Source organism: Poromitra crassiceps (assembly GCF_964638095.1).
Source record: "Poromitra crassiceps genome assembly, chromosome: 23".
Lineage (NCBI taxonomy): Eukaryota > Metazoa > Chordata > Actinopteri > Beryciformes > Melamphaidae > Poromitra > Poromitra crassiceps.
The window spans coordinates 18,612,252-18,628,626 of NC_139639.1; the positions used below are offsets into that span (position 1 = coordinate 18,612,252).

Sequence of the window (16,375 nt, forward strand, 5' to 3'; positions counted from 1 at the left end):
ATATTTTCTGGTTTCTTTAGTCGTGTGTGACAGTAAACTGATTCTCCTTGGGTTGTGGGTTGTTAGTCAGTAGTAGCCTGGTTAAACCATCCGGTCACGTGAACTCACATTTGTGTTTTCGTTCAGCGAGACCATGAACGAAACGGATCTGGATGCTTCAGTAGTGCAAAAGAAGACATTTGAGGATGTCATCTTGGGCTTTGGGGAAAAAGTGATGGACATCTTTTCAACATTCTGTGGCAATTTATTGACCAAATGACGAATCTATTAGACGAGAAAATAATCGACAGATTAATCGATAATAAAAAAAAACTTCATCAAACAGCAGTAGCAGCAAACAGCTCCCGTTCTGATAGATAGAAAGATGGAGGTGGATTAGACCCCATGTCCCCTCTTCTCCTCACTTCCCTCCTGATCATTACAGATTAGGGATGAGGAGTTCAGCGCCCCCGCTGGCCTCAGAGCGGCGGCTTCCACACTCGCTCTCCTAGGGCAACAGTAGAAACTCGCGTCCCGTAGATGTTGGCGGTACAGCTGATGTATGACAGGGCGGATGGCACGCGACGGGCTAACGATTGCTGCACGCACTCGTACAATTCTTCATCTGCCTGGATATTTCTCCCGTGTTGTTATTAATCCTCGGCACGCGGCGCTTCTTAGCATCTGTGTTGCAGGGCACAGATTTTAATGAGGACTTCCATCGGGCCTGTGGGTGTAATTGTGCGGTGATCTGATTTGAGGCACCGGCTTTTTTGGCTTTCAGGGCTAGAAGGGGCAGCTGGCTTCCTCCCAAAGCGCTTTTTCTGCAGCCGCATAAGCTCACAAATCCCCCTTTTTCAGTTAATTATTTTCTCTCTCACCTGCTTCCTGTCATGTTTTGTATCCAGTAGCTGCTAATGATGAGTCTCGTATGCGTTAAAAAGGATACGCTCATCGAAGTGATTGAGTTATGGGGATGATTAAACTTGTTTACTGTCTGGTTCTCTCTCCTCCACCTCGTCTCCCCCCACACCTTACATTTGTCTCTTCTTCTACAATCCATTATGCCCTCCCCTCCCTCCCTCTCCCCTCCCTCCCTCTCCCCTCTAGGTGTGGTCTCTCTGTCCCAGGCGTTGTGTTCCAGCGACGACTACTCCAACTCGCTGCTCCATCTGGACCTCAGCAAGAACCCCGGGGTTCTGTCTGGAGAGGACGCTACGGTCAGGACGCAAACACACACACACACACACACACACACACACACACACAGACACTTTCTGAGATATATACTCGTGTCACAACCTGCCACACAAGCATTTTCTGAAAGGCACAAACAAACCGTAACATGCTCTCAGACACCCAAATGGTGCAATTCACCTCCTCTCTGTCTTATTTACTCTCTCCTTCACTCTTGATTTGTTTTTCCTCTGCAGAACCTGTACCTGTTCCTGGCCCAGCCTAACTGCCTGGTGCATCTGGACCTGTCTGGGACGGACTGCATCGTGGACTCGGTGTGTACTTGCTGTCTCTGTTTCTCTGTCTCTAGTGTCCGCATCCAGCCCCACTGCTGTCTGCTCTGATCTGTAGGATGGGACTGAATCCAAGTCACAAAAAGTACCAGCAGCATCCTGAATGCCAAACAAAAATGCTCAGTGAATTCAACGCACATGTGCTTTTTGGACACGTTAGATTTCATTATATTCACATTATATTCAGGCATTACATGTGGATTTTTTAAATATATATTATTATTATTTTCAGATAACCCCCCCCCCCCCCCCAATTTCCCTCTGCTGTCCCGGTCGCTGCTCTACCCCCTCTGCCGATCTGGGGAGAGCCGTAGACTAGCACCATCCTTCCTCTGACACATGCGCAGTTGCCAGCCGCTTCTTTTCACCTTACAGCAGGGAGCTTCACCGGTAGGACGTAGCACGTGGGAGGATCACGCTATTCCCCCCAGTTCCCTTCCGCCCCGAACAGGTGCCCCGACTGACCAGAGGAGGCGATAGTATATGCCGTTAATCCGGCTTCCCACCCGCAGACACAGCCAATCATGCCTGTGTGGACGCCCAACCAAGCCGGAGGTAACACGGGGGCGCAAACCTGCGACCCTCGTGTTTGTAGGCAAGGAATCTACCGCTACACTACCCGGACGCCCACATGTGGAAATTCTTACCTCAGATTACCCCCAAGTGACTCAGTCTTTCTTTGGACTCGTGCACAATTTCATGAGCTATGGTAAAAGCTCTTAGAAGGTGCAGGGCTACACAACAAAATAAATCTATTCTATAATGTCAATTATATAAATGAGAGAGTGTAGAGTGAATGGCACACAGGTGCGTTTGCAGCATGCAGTCAGACACATATTTGTGCATGGCTCCGGGTAAATCTGTGTTGCTGTGTCTATATTTAGCATACAGTATACCCCAGAAGAGCGTCTTGTCACATTAGCAGATATGCAAACAGTTGAAGGGATGCGACTCCCTCTCTGACAGAATCTGACAATGAGACTCGGATGTGTCTGCCCCTGCTGGTCGCTGCTGAGATGACTGCTGTAAACATGCACGAGAAATGGAATTGCGATGGGAAGAATGAGCGCAAATAATGAAAGTAAGTAACAGTGCTGAGATGGTTACGCTGCACAGACGCGCCTCGGTGGACCTTCAATTGTGATACATTCAACCCATCTTTCTGCAAACCACGGATAGTAAATGGTAAATGGACTGCATTTATATAGCGCTTTTATCTAAAGCGCTTTACAATGTGCCTACATTCACCCATTCACACACCAAAGGCGGCAAGCTGCCACGCAGGGTGCTGGCACAGCCATTGGGAACAATTTGGGGTTCAGTGTCTTGGACAAGGACACTTCGACATGCGGACTGGAGGAGCCGGGGATCGAACCACCGACCTTCTGGTTAGTGGTTAGTGCTCTACCTCCTGAGCCACAGCCGCCCCCATCATATAGTACAATCTTAACATCAATTTGAAACAAAACCGGTTAATTAAAAATTAACCGTGGTTATGGTTTGGGTTAGGCTTAAATACCAAAAACGTTAAATGTGACTTACAGTTGAAATAGTAAACGCGCTGGAACACGAACACGACTCTCCGGTGTGAAAGGCAAGTGTTTACATCCTCCATCCACCCCGGCCACAACACTTACTGGTCACCATGCTATTTCAATAGCAGACTTTATGTTGATATGCAACATATTTTTGGTTCAGATTGCTGAAACGGACAATGCCAAAGTTTTAAAAGTTCTGGGATCAGGCTGGATACTTAACTTTTTTCTTAGATAACTTTCAAGTCATTTTATTTGGTTAGAATAGGAAATTGATTGGTGGATGCATTACATATTTTTGGAGGCTAGTTGTCACTCTTGTATTGCCATATCACTGCACATTAGGAACACACCAGACCCAAATAGGTAGATTCCCTGCCTACCAACACTAGGGTCAATTGGCTGTGTCTGCGGGTGGGAAGTCGGATTAGGGGTGTGTGTCCTGGTCGCTGCAGTGGCGCCTCCTCTGGTCGGTCGGGGCACCTGTTTGGGGTGGAAGGGAGCTGGTGGGAATAGTGTGATCCTCCCATGTGCTACATCCTGCCGGTGAAGCTCCCCCACTGTCGGGTGAAAAGAAGTGGCTGGCAACTGCGCATGTGTCGGAGGAAGCATGGTGCTAGTCTATGGCTCTCCCCAGATCGGCAGAGGGTGGAGCAGCGACCGGGGCAGCAGGGGGAAATTGGCCAAGTACAATTGTGGAGAAAATGGGGGGGAATCTGAAAAAATAATAATATATAAAAAATAAAAAAAACACACCAGACTCAATAGAACAGACACAAATGATCTGTTTTCACAGCATGATAATAATAAAGGGTACTTTGTTGACCCCTCAGGGGCAGTCTCATTCTATTGGCCAGGCCGCAGATATTCGGCACTCCAGAGCTCTTGGAGCAACATTTGAAGTACCTGCTTCAGTGACACTGGCGATACGGTGCTCTGCTCCTGCTTAACCACAGCACAGACAGAGCTGCTATGGGCTTTTGCTAATGCCTCTCTCCGCTCGCCGGGTAACGGCTCTCTCCGGCGCATTTCACTGCGGTCGAACAGTTTGAAACACCTTGGAGCTTATTAGGGAGATTGTAAAGCAGTCGCCCCGCACGCCGCGACGCCGTAAATCTGTTTCAGTCTGCTCTGTAAAACTAAAAGCCCCCACTCCTCGCCAAAGTCTGCCATGAATATTGCATTGAATTTTAGTGCACGAACGGAGGCAATCACATCTATTCTTTTCTTCTTTATTTGCGACTTCACCCACTTTCCCTCGGAAACCCCTTCCAGATGAAGTGTCTTTCGATGGCTGCCTCATGTCCTGTTTTTTCCCCCTCCAATATATCCTTCAGAGAGCGACTATCTCGGGGAGGATCTGTCTTTTTTTTTGTTTGATTGAATTATTAATAAGTTCCTGTTTTAATCTGCACCAGCGTAGCCTAGTAAGCCTACTAACGATGCTGAATATTGATTAGTCAATTCGCATGATGGATCACGCTGCCAGTGAAAAATGGATTTGTCTCGTAGTTTCATCTCTTGCAAGAGATGAGATGGTACTTAAAGTCTGGCAGGAAATTAGTTTGTGATGGCATATTGTGGTATTTGCCCCGAGCTTATTTGTTCTTCCTACAACACACACCATGTTTTGAGAATTGTTTTCTTTTTTTTACTTTTTACATCCAGAGCAAAGGAAAGAGGGAAGTTTGATGCACTTTATACTGTAGCTGTATGGCTGGATTGATATGCTGCATGATTATCCGATAACAAGAATGCGAAGTCTCTGTGAGTGGGTGAGTGGGTGAGTGAGCGAGCGAGTGAGTGAGTGGGTAAGTGAGTGAGCAGAAATTGGGTTCGGCCACAGCTATGCCATTTTACGTGCGATCGCGCTCAATCTTTCAGGAAGTGTAAAGAGCACGGGCTCTAACAGATCAACGGATCTAACGGAGCCGTTTTTTAATTGAGGTAATTAGGGGCGAAGTCGCTATGGCTGCGCAGATTAAAGGCCGGACTTGCGATGCTGCGCAATGACTGCTCACTCAGCCTCCACCAGTCACACAGGGATGCGTTTACACTGCACAGGTATTCTGCTAGTATTGATAATACAGGCAGGGAAGTTGTGGGCACCGCAGCGCACTTTGTCTTCCGCACAGTTTTGGAGTGGCCAATATTTCCCTTTTCTTTATGAAACATGACATTTGATTAATATTCATTATGATATCCATTATAAACTGCTGAAGAACTCTTATGTAATTTCATTTTTCCCCCTGCGTTGGCTTCAGCTTGACTTTGATTCAGTGCAATTCAATTACAGTTCTTATTGCCCATTTGGTCCTGCCATTAGGAATTAGTGGACTCCGCTGACAGATGACGTTCCGTACATCCTGTACGTCTTACTGAATGAAGCGAGGATTGGTAGCGGCACAGAAGCTCGGAAGGTGCTGGAGCTACTGGTCAAAGACGTGGCCGTGGTTGTCTAAACTTAATAGCAGCCATCGTATTGTCCAATGCAAATCCAAACCAATCCCAAAGCAGTAAAACAAATCCTAAAGAAACAACAAAAACAAATTGAAAAAACTATTTTTCCCAGCAATCACTTCACACGCTGGACATCCATGGATTTCAACCTGCAACCTTCTATCTTCTGTCTCCCTAGTCCATTCTTCTAACCTCTACAGTATCTATTGTCCCAGACACTGCTAGAGCTTCTATGGAATTTCAGTCCCGCCATACGGTAGGCTACATAATGCTAATCCCCTTACAGGCACGATATATTAAGGGACATTTTGATTCAAGGAGCTTGGGCCAAGAAAGAAATAGCATCATTTTTTAGGCTGTTCAAAATTGCATTTGTGAGTGTGACAGCGCTGTAACCGCTTACCAGTTGGAGAGCCAGAATAACTGTTATACAACACGATCGCATTGTGAACATAGAGCACTAACCCATTTGTCTCTCCCTCTGCCTCCAGTTGTTCGGAGCCTTGCTGCGGGGCTGCTGCGCTGACCTCTCCTACCTGAACCTGTCCAAGAACTCCTTCTCTCACAGGTGGGCCATAAATCCCTGTTATAATAAAGGCTGCTTTTATAAGCGCACAGCCACACATCCTGTGTTCTCTCTTCTGACTCAGCCAAAAGGCTCTGGAGGAATTCCAGTTAGCAGGCGCAGCGGAGTGGAGCATCATCATCTATTTTCTCCCGTACAGTATATTACTGTTTATCCCAGGACCGCACTGATCTAATTAGCGTGTGTGTGTGCACGACTCGCCCCCACATTTGTTCTGGCTCGCCGTGTCTGTGTGTGTGTGTGTGTGTGTGTGTGAGAGAGTGTGTGTGTGTGTCTTTGTATATGTCTGCGTTTGCTAACAGGTTTCTGTCTGTCAAGCGCTTGCGTGTGTGCCCACAAGTCTTTTCATGCACCTGTTTGTTTGTGTGTGTACTAGCGAGTGTGTGCGTGTGCAGAAGTGTGTGTGTTTGTGTGTGTCTGTCTGTGTGTGAATTGGGAGTGTGTGTGTGTGTGTGTGTTTACGTAGCTCGCAGGCAGAAGCAGCCCCCGCTCTCTTCGTGCTACGTCCCCTCGGAGCCCAGGAGCTTCCCTGCTCAGCACATTACATTACAGCGTTACAGAGGGAAAAAGTGTTGGTGAAAAATGAGACTAATTTTAGCAGGGAATTATTGTTCCAATCCCCAGGCTCCCGCGCCAGCATTTTCTCTCTCTCTCTCTCTCTCTCTCTCTCTCTCTCTCTCTCTCTCTCTCTCTCTCTCTCTCTCTCTCCTCACTTTCTCTGTCTCTCTCCTTGTATCCATCTCTCTCACACCTTCTATCCTCTGGCTTCACCACTCTCTCTCCGTCTCTTTCACCCTCCTCCTTTCCCGATGCTTTAACACTAAGATGTGCCTCTCTCTATTGTTGTCGGACGCACAGCTGCCCCCATTGATTTCTAATGGGAGGATAGAGTTTCCCCGCACTCTCTTCCTACTTTTATTATGTTCCTGATGATGTCTGTCTCTCTCTCTCCATCCCCCCATTTGACCCTTTTCTTCCAAATTCAAAGGCTTTATTGGCATGACCATAGTGAAGTACAGTAAGCACATTGTACAAACAAAAAACATGATCTTACTGTAACATTATACAGGTAGTTCAAACAACAACCATTTTGTGATGAGACTTTCTTTCCCTCCCTCGTTACTTTTCTTTTCAATTTCAACTTGCTTTATTAGCATGACATGCAAATACATTTGTTTTGTCAAAACATAGAGGAGAAAATAATGGATACAGAAAGAGAATGGTAATAATAACAATAACATCTGGTAATCACAATAAAAGACAAGTATTAAAAGTGAACATAAAAAGAGAAAAGGGGGAAAAACAATCGGAATGATTAAATAGATTAATATTACCCGAAGATGTCGTGTGATTGTACATTAGAAGTACATTATTAAATGTTACAATATTTGATCTTAATACACTTAAACAATACTCATCTAGTATATCACATTAAGGCAGCTAAATGCAGGTGAAGGACTTGTTCTATGTATTTTGTCTTGTATTATGGCAGGAGGAGACAAACTTAGCATAGGGCACTTCCATCTTCCCCCAACAAAAACAGATTTTCAGATTTTCCATCTGTGGTGACAACACAGCACCACAAAGCTGAGCCGTGCTGATAAGACCCGCCTGGCCGCCGCTCATAAATATGGAACGGGACCCCCTCTCACACACACATGCACACGCACACACATGCACACACACACACACACACACACACACACACACACACACACACACACACACACACACACATGCACACACACTCTAGAAACACTGCATGGATGTTGCAACGTATGTAGATCAAGTTGCGCGCAGAGAACAGTTGCTGATACAGCACTCCAGAGAATAGTCGGCGTGTGTGTACGTGTGCGTGCCTGCGCGCACGTGTGTCTGTGTGTGTGTGTGTGTGTGAGTGACACCATATCTGCTTATGCGACAGCATCCATCCTGTATGCGTGGAGTCCTGACAGGCGGTATGCTAAACGTTACAAAATGGGTCAAAGAAGCGCTGGTGTCGGACGCCAGCAGCTTATCAGACTAAAGCGCACTGACATGAGCTTGTAAAACAGCCTCCCCCCCCCACTCTGTCGACTGTCTCCATATCATCATCTCTATCTTTTATTTTATTTTGTATTATTTCCCTTCGTGCCCCTCGTCCCCTCCCTTAGTTATGACCCTTGCCCCCGCCCCCCCCCCCCCCCACACACACACACACACACTGTTTCCTTTTCTTCTTCTCTCCTCGTCATCTCACATTTAGCGTTCTTCGGCCTGTTCGCCTGAATAAGATGTTGGCATTGTACGTTTCTGCAATCCACGGATACGTAGAATATCAACGTTCCTGAGCCAAAAATATGTCTCATATCACGATTCTAGATATATGTATACCAACGTTATAGGGTCTGCTATTGAAATAGCACCGTGGCCACTGGCCAGTAAGGGCATTGGGGTCGCAGTTGGGTTTGGGGAAGTTAGTTTGCATCTATGGTAAAGGTAATTGCTGAGGCAGTTGGTCAGAGTGGAGTGAGTTGCAGTGGTGATTTGGTGGAGATACTGTAGAGCTGGACTTTGTCGGGGTAACAGTGGAAGCGGTGACCAAGCACCAAACCCTGGGGGACACCTTGGGACAGAGGAGCAGTGGAGGAGGTGCACTTGCTGATATTAACTGTCTGTGAGATATGACTTTAGCCAGGAGGCACGGTGGCTCAGTCGTTAGCGCTGTTGCCTCACAGCAAGAAGGTCCCGGGTTCGAACCCGGGTCCGTCCCAGGTCCTTTCTGTGTGGAGTTTGCAGTCCGTGTGGGTTTTCTCCGGGTGCTCCAGTTTCCTCCCACCATAAAAGACATGTATGTTAGGGTTAATACTCCTGTCAGTGCCCCTGACCAAGGCAATTGCAAAAGTACTGGAGTTCGTCCCCGGGCGCTGCACTGCAGCTGCCCACTGCTCCTAGTTCTAGGAAGGTTCCTAGTAGAGGATGGGTCAAATGCAGAGGATGAATTTCCCCATGGGGATAAATAAAGGATAACTTAACTTAACTGGTGATCCCCCTCTCCCAGGCGGGAGATGGGGATGGAGTGGTTGATGGTGTTGAAAGCTGCATTGAGGTCGAGAATGTTGAGGTGGCCGGAGTCTGAGGAGAGAAGGTGGTCATTGCTGACTTTGAGGAGGGCTGATTCAGTGCCGTGTTGTGAACGGAAACCGGATTGAAATGGGTTGAACAGGTCGTTGGAGTTGAGGTGAGTTTTGAGTTGGGATGTACTGTATGTGCTCCAGTGTTTTTGACAGAAAGGGGAGATTGGAGATGGGCCAGAAATTGCTCACGATGTCACGGTTGAGTCCAGGTTTTCTGAGGATAGGGGTGACAGAAGCCAGTTTGAGTTGTCAGGGGACTGAACCAGAGTTGAAGGAGGAGTTGATGAGTGGGGAGATACAGTAGCTGGGAGACAGTCCTTGACAAGTATGGATGGATGGCATCCAGAGCTTCTCATTCCTTCCATGAGTTTGGGCAGCTCCATTGGGGACACCGGTGAGAACTGAGACAGTGCTTGTGTGGTAGAGGGGAGGCAGGTACTGTAGGGAGGTGCGTTTGAGAATAGGGGTGGGAATCGCTGAGTAGCTCACGATACGATATCGTCACGATACTTGGCCCTCGATAACGATATTATCACGATACAGCGATACTGCGATAATCGATATATTGGAAGACGATACATCACGATACCTGTGTAACTGAAGAGAAAAAAATACCCCTAAAAGGCAAGAAGCAGGTATTATGTATTTATTAGCAGAATTGACATGAACTCTCTCAGAGTTCACTCACTCACTCATACCATTTTCGATACCACGGAGGAAAAGTTACACATTAAGTCTTTTTATTATTATTATTAAAACAAGAAAACCTATATAACCTACCTACCTATATAATTTCTAAAAGTAGATATTAATGATCAAACATTTCCATTCATGTAGCCTACAGTATTTATGTTTTTGTTTCAACTACAAACATAAATAAACGTCAACTTGTAACTATGTTTGAACTACCACACACAGCATAATATTTTAGTTTTTTTTTTTTTTTTTTTTTTTTTTTTTTTAAATAAACATATCGATACTTGGTGCCAGTGTATCGATAACGTATCGCAAGTGGAAATATCGCGATACCGTGAGTATCGATATTTTGTCCCACCCCTATTTGAGAAGTGTGTTTACAGTGGAGAAGAAGAGAGCCTTGGGGTTGGTGGAGCTGGAGGTGAGGTGGGAGTAGTAGGTGGACCGGGCTGTGTTGAGAGCATCTTAACCATGTTGCTTTACTTGCCTAAACATAAGCACAGTTGTTGCCGTTTTCACGCAGCATTTGCATTGTTCTCCCTTTCAGCGTCTGCGTTGTTAACCCTTTCAGCAAAGATACTTTATACACTATCCCTCAGGTTTCAAACACGCCTTAGGTTTTAGAATGCTTTTCTAGAGGGCACCTCAGGGCTTAATGGGTTCAAATTTACGTTGAGATTGTAGGTTTGCAGAAACATAAAATGTCGTCGTTTAAAAATGTTTGCTGTGTTTACAGAATTGTTATTCACTGCACAATGGGATGGGATTTTCACACTGAAATTGCAGCAATTTAGTTTCAAATTGTTGTTGAGGTTGTACGTATCCTTGGTTTAATAAAAATGCCAGTGTTTTATTCTGGCGACTGGGTTGCTCTCTCTCTTTCCCTCCCTTGCCTCTCATCACTCTCTCCCCTCCCCTCCCCTCCCCTCCCCTCCCCTCCCCTCCATTCCCTGGTGAGTCATTTGTGCAGCGGGGGCTGAAGCGGCAGAGTGGCTGCTCTTTCAACAAGTTCTAAACACAGTTCTGAACTCCATGTATTACAACTATGCTCTGATAGCTCTCATGTATTATCACACACAGACACACACACACGCACACGCACACAAGACATATGCACACTCGCTCTGTCCTTTCCCCCGTGACAGGCTAATGTAGTGTATATGCCAAGCAGATGGTTGGATAATTGGTCAGTGTTACCTTTTTAACTGGTGGCGTAGCACAGTAATTAATGCCAGACTCACCTTTTCACGCTGTCTGGTTGATATAATACTGGCCTAAATGTCAGGGCCAGCATCTGGCTGCTTTGGTTTTCTTTCTATCTCTCTCTCTCTCTCTCTCTCTCTCGACCTCTCTTATCTGTCACTACTGTCCCTCTCTCTCTCTCTCTCTCTCTCTCTCTCTCATTCCTGTCGCTTCTCCGCCCCTCCGCTGCAAACTCTCTGTCACTCTCCATCAGCATATCACTTCCCTCTGTCACCCTCTTCCTCGTCTCGCTCAATCTCTTTATCTGTTCTCATCTTCGTCGGCATTCTCTCGCTTCCCCTTTCCCTTTCAGTCTCTCTTCACTGGCCGGATTCTGTCGCTCGCCGCCACCTCCTCTGTTTCTCAATCTTTCTTTCTTTCCCCTGTAGTGAAGCGCTAGATTCCCTGTCTAACCACAAGAGGGTCGCAGGTTCGATGCCCCCGTGTTACCTCCAGCTTGGTCGAGCGTCCATACAGGGCACAATTGCCCGTGTGTGCAGGTGGGAAGCCGGTGGGCTATGTGTCCTGGTCGCCACGCTAGTGCCTCCTCTGGTCGGTCGGGGCGCCTGTTCAGGGGGGCGGAGGGGAACTGGGGGGAATAGTGTGATCCTCCCACGGGCTACTTCCTGCCGGGGAAGCTCCTCGCACATGTATCAGAGGAAGCATGTGGTAGTCTACAACTCGGCAGAGGGGGTTGGGCAATGACCTGGGCGGTTGGGGGTGGGCGTTACAATTGGGAAGGAAAGGGGAGGGGGGGGGGGGTCCCAAAAAACTTCAAGATTGAAAACAAAAAAATCTTTCTCTCCTCTTCTGTCCCCTCCCAGGAAAGCGAGGGACTCTCTGCCGACGTTCCGCCAGTTCTTCAGCTCGGCGTTCAGCCTGACCGAGGTCAGCCTGGCCTCCATGAAGGTCCCTCCTGATTCTCTGAGGTGAGCAGGCAGTCACGGGCGACGCATTACAGAGAGCTCACAAACCATTTAACATCTTTGTTTGAACAAGCCTCACATTCAATTTGCTGCTTTAAGAATGAAGACTGTGAGTACAGTAACAGCTGGAAAAGGCCTGCTGTGCATCCTGGCCTTCACTTCATTTCATTTGGACAATGATGCCTCCTTTACATGTGGCATTGATCCTCATCCTGGATGATCGATTATCATTGGATAGAAAATGCGTAAAAGATGCACTAAAGATCTGACCCCCATATCAATACGACCTTTAAACACAAGTACAGCAATTTGACACTTTTTTCCCCAAACAATTTTGAATGTTATATTTCACCTTTCCCCCCGCACCAATATTGACCATTTTCCTACAGTCACAGTTGATTGCACTACTGTTGACAAAATGTACTATTACAAGTCACTGTGGATAAAAGTGTCTGCTAAATGACATACTGTAATGGATTGTAATGTTACTCAGTAGACACTCCAATGCGGAGATAATCTGACTATCCCAAACATAATTGAGAAATCTAAAATGAGACCGGTACTGAAGATCTGATCCTCTGGTCAGAAAACATTTGGCCACATTATCAACAAAATGTAAATGCATCTCCTCTCTAATCCACACATCCAGTAGCAAATACCAAAAAGAGAAAAATAAACGATCCAAAAGGACAGTCAGCATACTTGCGGAGGGGAAAACGCGAGACAAAGTGTTGCCTGAGACTTTTACAGGATGTAAATTTGACTCGAGGAAGTGATGTGCACAGCAATCTGCATTTTCACGAGGGAAAGGCAAATCAATGTCAATGCTGGGTTTAATTGTAATCAATTCCGATACACGATGCATGTTAATTCCAAACATAATGGAGGGTCAAGGAACGTATTCTCCTGCACACCGAAAGTCTCCAGACCTGTTTTGCATTTAAACATAGTTAGCATAATGTACCTGTATAGTAGCGTCAGGCAACTCATCATGATTCAGAAGGTTTGTGCTCATCGCTTGGAATCGAGCCCGGATGAGATATATATGAGCCACCAATCATTTAATGAATTTTAATTAATCACTTTTTAGATGCTAAAGATTTACACACTTGTGCTTTAGATAAAAGCATCCACTAAATGGCACATGATACAAGGTCACTGCTGAGGGCCTACAGTATCAAACCTAGGCAGACAGCTACTCTACAGAGGAGAGCTTCACAATGTAAGAAGTAATGTGCATTATCCCACATATCCTTTTAAGAACCACACTGATCTCTGACCACTACTCTACTTCTAATGCATAGCTAATGCCTACTGGCCTTGAGAGGAAATTGGTGACCCACAATCGGACCGATGGGAACATTTCACCATCCAAAGGTGATATTTTTCTGTTTTTGTTACCTCAGGCTTGAATACTAAAGTAATATATACCTAGTGGCTTGTATCCAAAGTGAGGTTTTATTAACAAAGGTCCCAGAAAGAGTCAAACCCTTCTTCTCAACAGTAGAGTCGTGTTCTGCTGTATTAGATTTATCACACCGTCCTTCAACCTGAGGACCCAGATTCAAGCCCCCAGTTTCGCCCTGTTGACGTGTCCTTGAGCAAAGACACTGAACTCCCTACCAGCACCACAGCTGCTCCTCTGTACTGTCGCTGAACCTGCGCTCAGTCAGGTGGGCAGCTGAAGAGACAACTTCCTTGCGGGAATAAATAAAGTATCACAGTCAGGTGTGTGGCCTGCTGTTAGCTTCCCACAGCCAAAAAGCACAATCGATAGCGGAGTAAACAGAGGGACCTGGCAAAGAGTGGAGGTGGCTGTGTACTGCATGATGGATCTCAGCCAACATGGATTGACTGGACTCCCCACCTGGTGCGCCTCTTCATTACCTCCTCATGCCGCATGAATTCTTAAACGCGTTTTGAGGCTTGTTAAGTGCAGTTTTCCTTCCAAGTGCAAGTGGGTCCGTGTGTGTGTGCGTGCGCGTGCACATCCGCAACAATTGGCCACTTTTCCAGAATAAATATTGAAAGTCTTTAGGTGGTTTTCAGCGGAGACTTAGTGAGCTCGGCATCATCTTTTTAAGCTACTTTCCTCTAAAGCCGTTTAAGATGGCTCTAAATGTTTTAGGTGTGCAGGAGAGTGTGTGAGGTGGGATGGGGCGTTGGGGGAGGGAGGGAGGGAGGGAGGGGCGGGTTGATCCGTTCAGGTTGACAAAAACACACCAATTGGATTTATGGGAGTGATCTCTCCTTTGGTAGAGGAAAAAAGAAAGCTTGCACACTGCAAGGCTCCAAGTTGAGTGTATTTATTTTATACGGGGAAAAGGTAACGTTTCGGGCAGCACCCTGCCCTTCCTCAGAACTCTACCATTTTCTGCCTCGAGCTCTGCACCTGCCCTATTCAGGCTTGGATGTGTGTGTCTTGACTTTTTCTCAAGTGATCTCTCCTTTCTCTCCCTCAGAGCGCTCTTCCTAGGGCTGTCCAATAACCCTCATATCACTGATCTACACCTGGACATCAGCAGCTGTGAGGTACGGTCTGTCAGTCTATGTCGCTGATATTGTTCTATCTGTTATTCTCACTTCTTAAAGCACTCCGTTTCCATGTGGCTATGACATCATCCTCTCTCTCTCTCTCTCTCTCTCTCTCTCTCTCTCTCTCTCTCTCTCTCTCGCTCAGTTGAGGGCAGCAGGTGCTGGGGTGATTCAGGAGCTGTTCCCTCGAGTTTCCTGTGTGGGCACCCTGGACCTCTCGGACAACGGTGAGTTTCCTGTGTGGGCATCCTGACAGGTACACATAACAACAGAAAACCTCATTGCCTCATTAAAGGGACATTAAGTAATCTACAGTATAGGAACCCCCCCCCCCCCCCCCCCCCACACACACACACACACACACACACACACACACACACACACACACACACACACACACACACAGGTGCAGGCCCTGCCCCCTCCTACTCCTTATAATTAATACAAGTAAAGGCACCTTTTCACAATAGAGTAAGCTCTTTAATTAAAGCAGACACATGCTTTTTTTGTGTGCTTTTGTTGGCTTGAGAAAGCGCCTTTTTAGTCTTTGTTGCCGACGTGTCTTGCAGCACCGTCCTCCATGCTTGAGCAGTTGCAAGCAGGTGTGTGTGTGTGTGTGTGTGTGTGTGTGTGTGCAGGGGGTGTGTGTGTGTGTGTGTGTGTGTGTGTGTGTGCAGGGGGTGTGACGATGGTGTCTCTATGAATATCAATGGGCAGGGATTTTCTTTTTTTTTCCCACACGAGAGTTCGGGCCAGAAAGTGAGTCACTGGTATTGATCAAAAACCCTACAAGACAAAAATTATGGTCGTTTTGTGCCATGGGGCAGGAAAAATTGCACATATATCCCCTTTGAATATGAATTAATATTTTGTCTTGTCGCTTTATGTTCAGGAATTACACTTAAGTTGTTTCTGCAGCAGTTTCATGCACACTCTGTTATTCAACACTTATATTAAGGATTTTGTTCAATTTCCATGTTCCCACGGGTCCTTGAAATCCTTTGATGTTTTTGAATTTGAGAAAAAAACAGGTCTTGAAAGTTTTTGGAAATAGACATCACTAGACATGGGTCATTGAAAGTGCTTCCATTTTATTTGGTAAAATAATAGAAATTGAAGTTATTTAAAAAAAAAATCTTATCCTGTAACACAGCACATTTGAGAAGTGTTCACACATTCAAGCCTCTCTCTCATTTGAATTGTCGGTGAGCTTCTGTAAAACCTGATAGTTCTCATTACAAACATTCTCAGTGTTTTAGCAGTAAATAACCTTGATCCGAGTCTCAAACTATGCCGTGTTTGCCCTGGAAAGTCCTTGAATAGTCTTGAATTTGAACTATGAATTCCATATGCAATCTGAATGCTGTGTCTGTTGTGTGGTGTGCAGGTTTGGATGCCGACTTGCTGGCTGTCATCCCAGCCTTCTCCAGACACCCCTCCCTCAAACACCTGATGCTGGGGAAGAACTTCAACATCAAGGGCAGGTGAGGCCCGGGTGCGATGGTGCTGAAGATGAGTAGGAGGATGATGCTGAGAATAATGATGTGTGTTTTCCTGTCCTCTGAATCCTCAGGGTGCTGGATGAAACTCTGCAGAAAATAGTTCAGCTGGTGCAGGAGGAAGAGTGTGTGAGTTGGATTATGTAGCACGCACACACACACACACACACACACAAATCCTTCATTACACAGAACATATACACAGAATTACGCCTACTCATGTCTGCACATAAGGAGATTTGCATTCTCACACACATTCTCTCACACCCGTG

At 46.3% G+C, this 16,375-nt stretch overlaps 1 protein-coding gene across 1 annotated transcript in view; it reads left to right on the forward strand.

The window, feature by feature from the left end:
• carmil3 (capping protein regulator and myosin 1 linker 3) overlaps positions 1-16,375 on the forward strand; it is a gene marked incomplete at both ends in the record, with an annotated part of 94,039 nt that overhangs the window by 43,435 nt on the left and 34,229 nt on the right. Inside the window, 8 exons of the mRNA XM_083659039.1 lie at positions 1,090-1,199; positions 1,413-1,490; positions 5,995-6,071; positions 11,968-12,072; positions 14,532-14,601; positions 14,750-14,831; positions 15,992-16,088; positions 16,178-16,232. Of these exons, the coding sequence (XP_083515165.1) occupies positions 1,090-1,199; positions 1,413-1,490; positions 5,995-6,071; positions 11,968-12,072; positions 14,532-14,601; positions 14,750-14,831; positions 15,992-16,088; positions 16,178-16,232 (674 nt within the window). The remainder of the gene's footprint in view (positions 1-1,089; positions 1,200-1,412; positions 1,491-5,994; positions 6,072-11,967; positions 12,073-14,531; positions 14,602-14,749; positions 14,832-15,991; positions 16,089-16,177; positions 16,233-16,375) is intronic.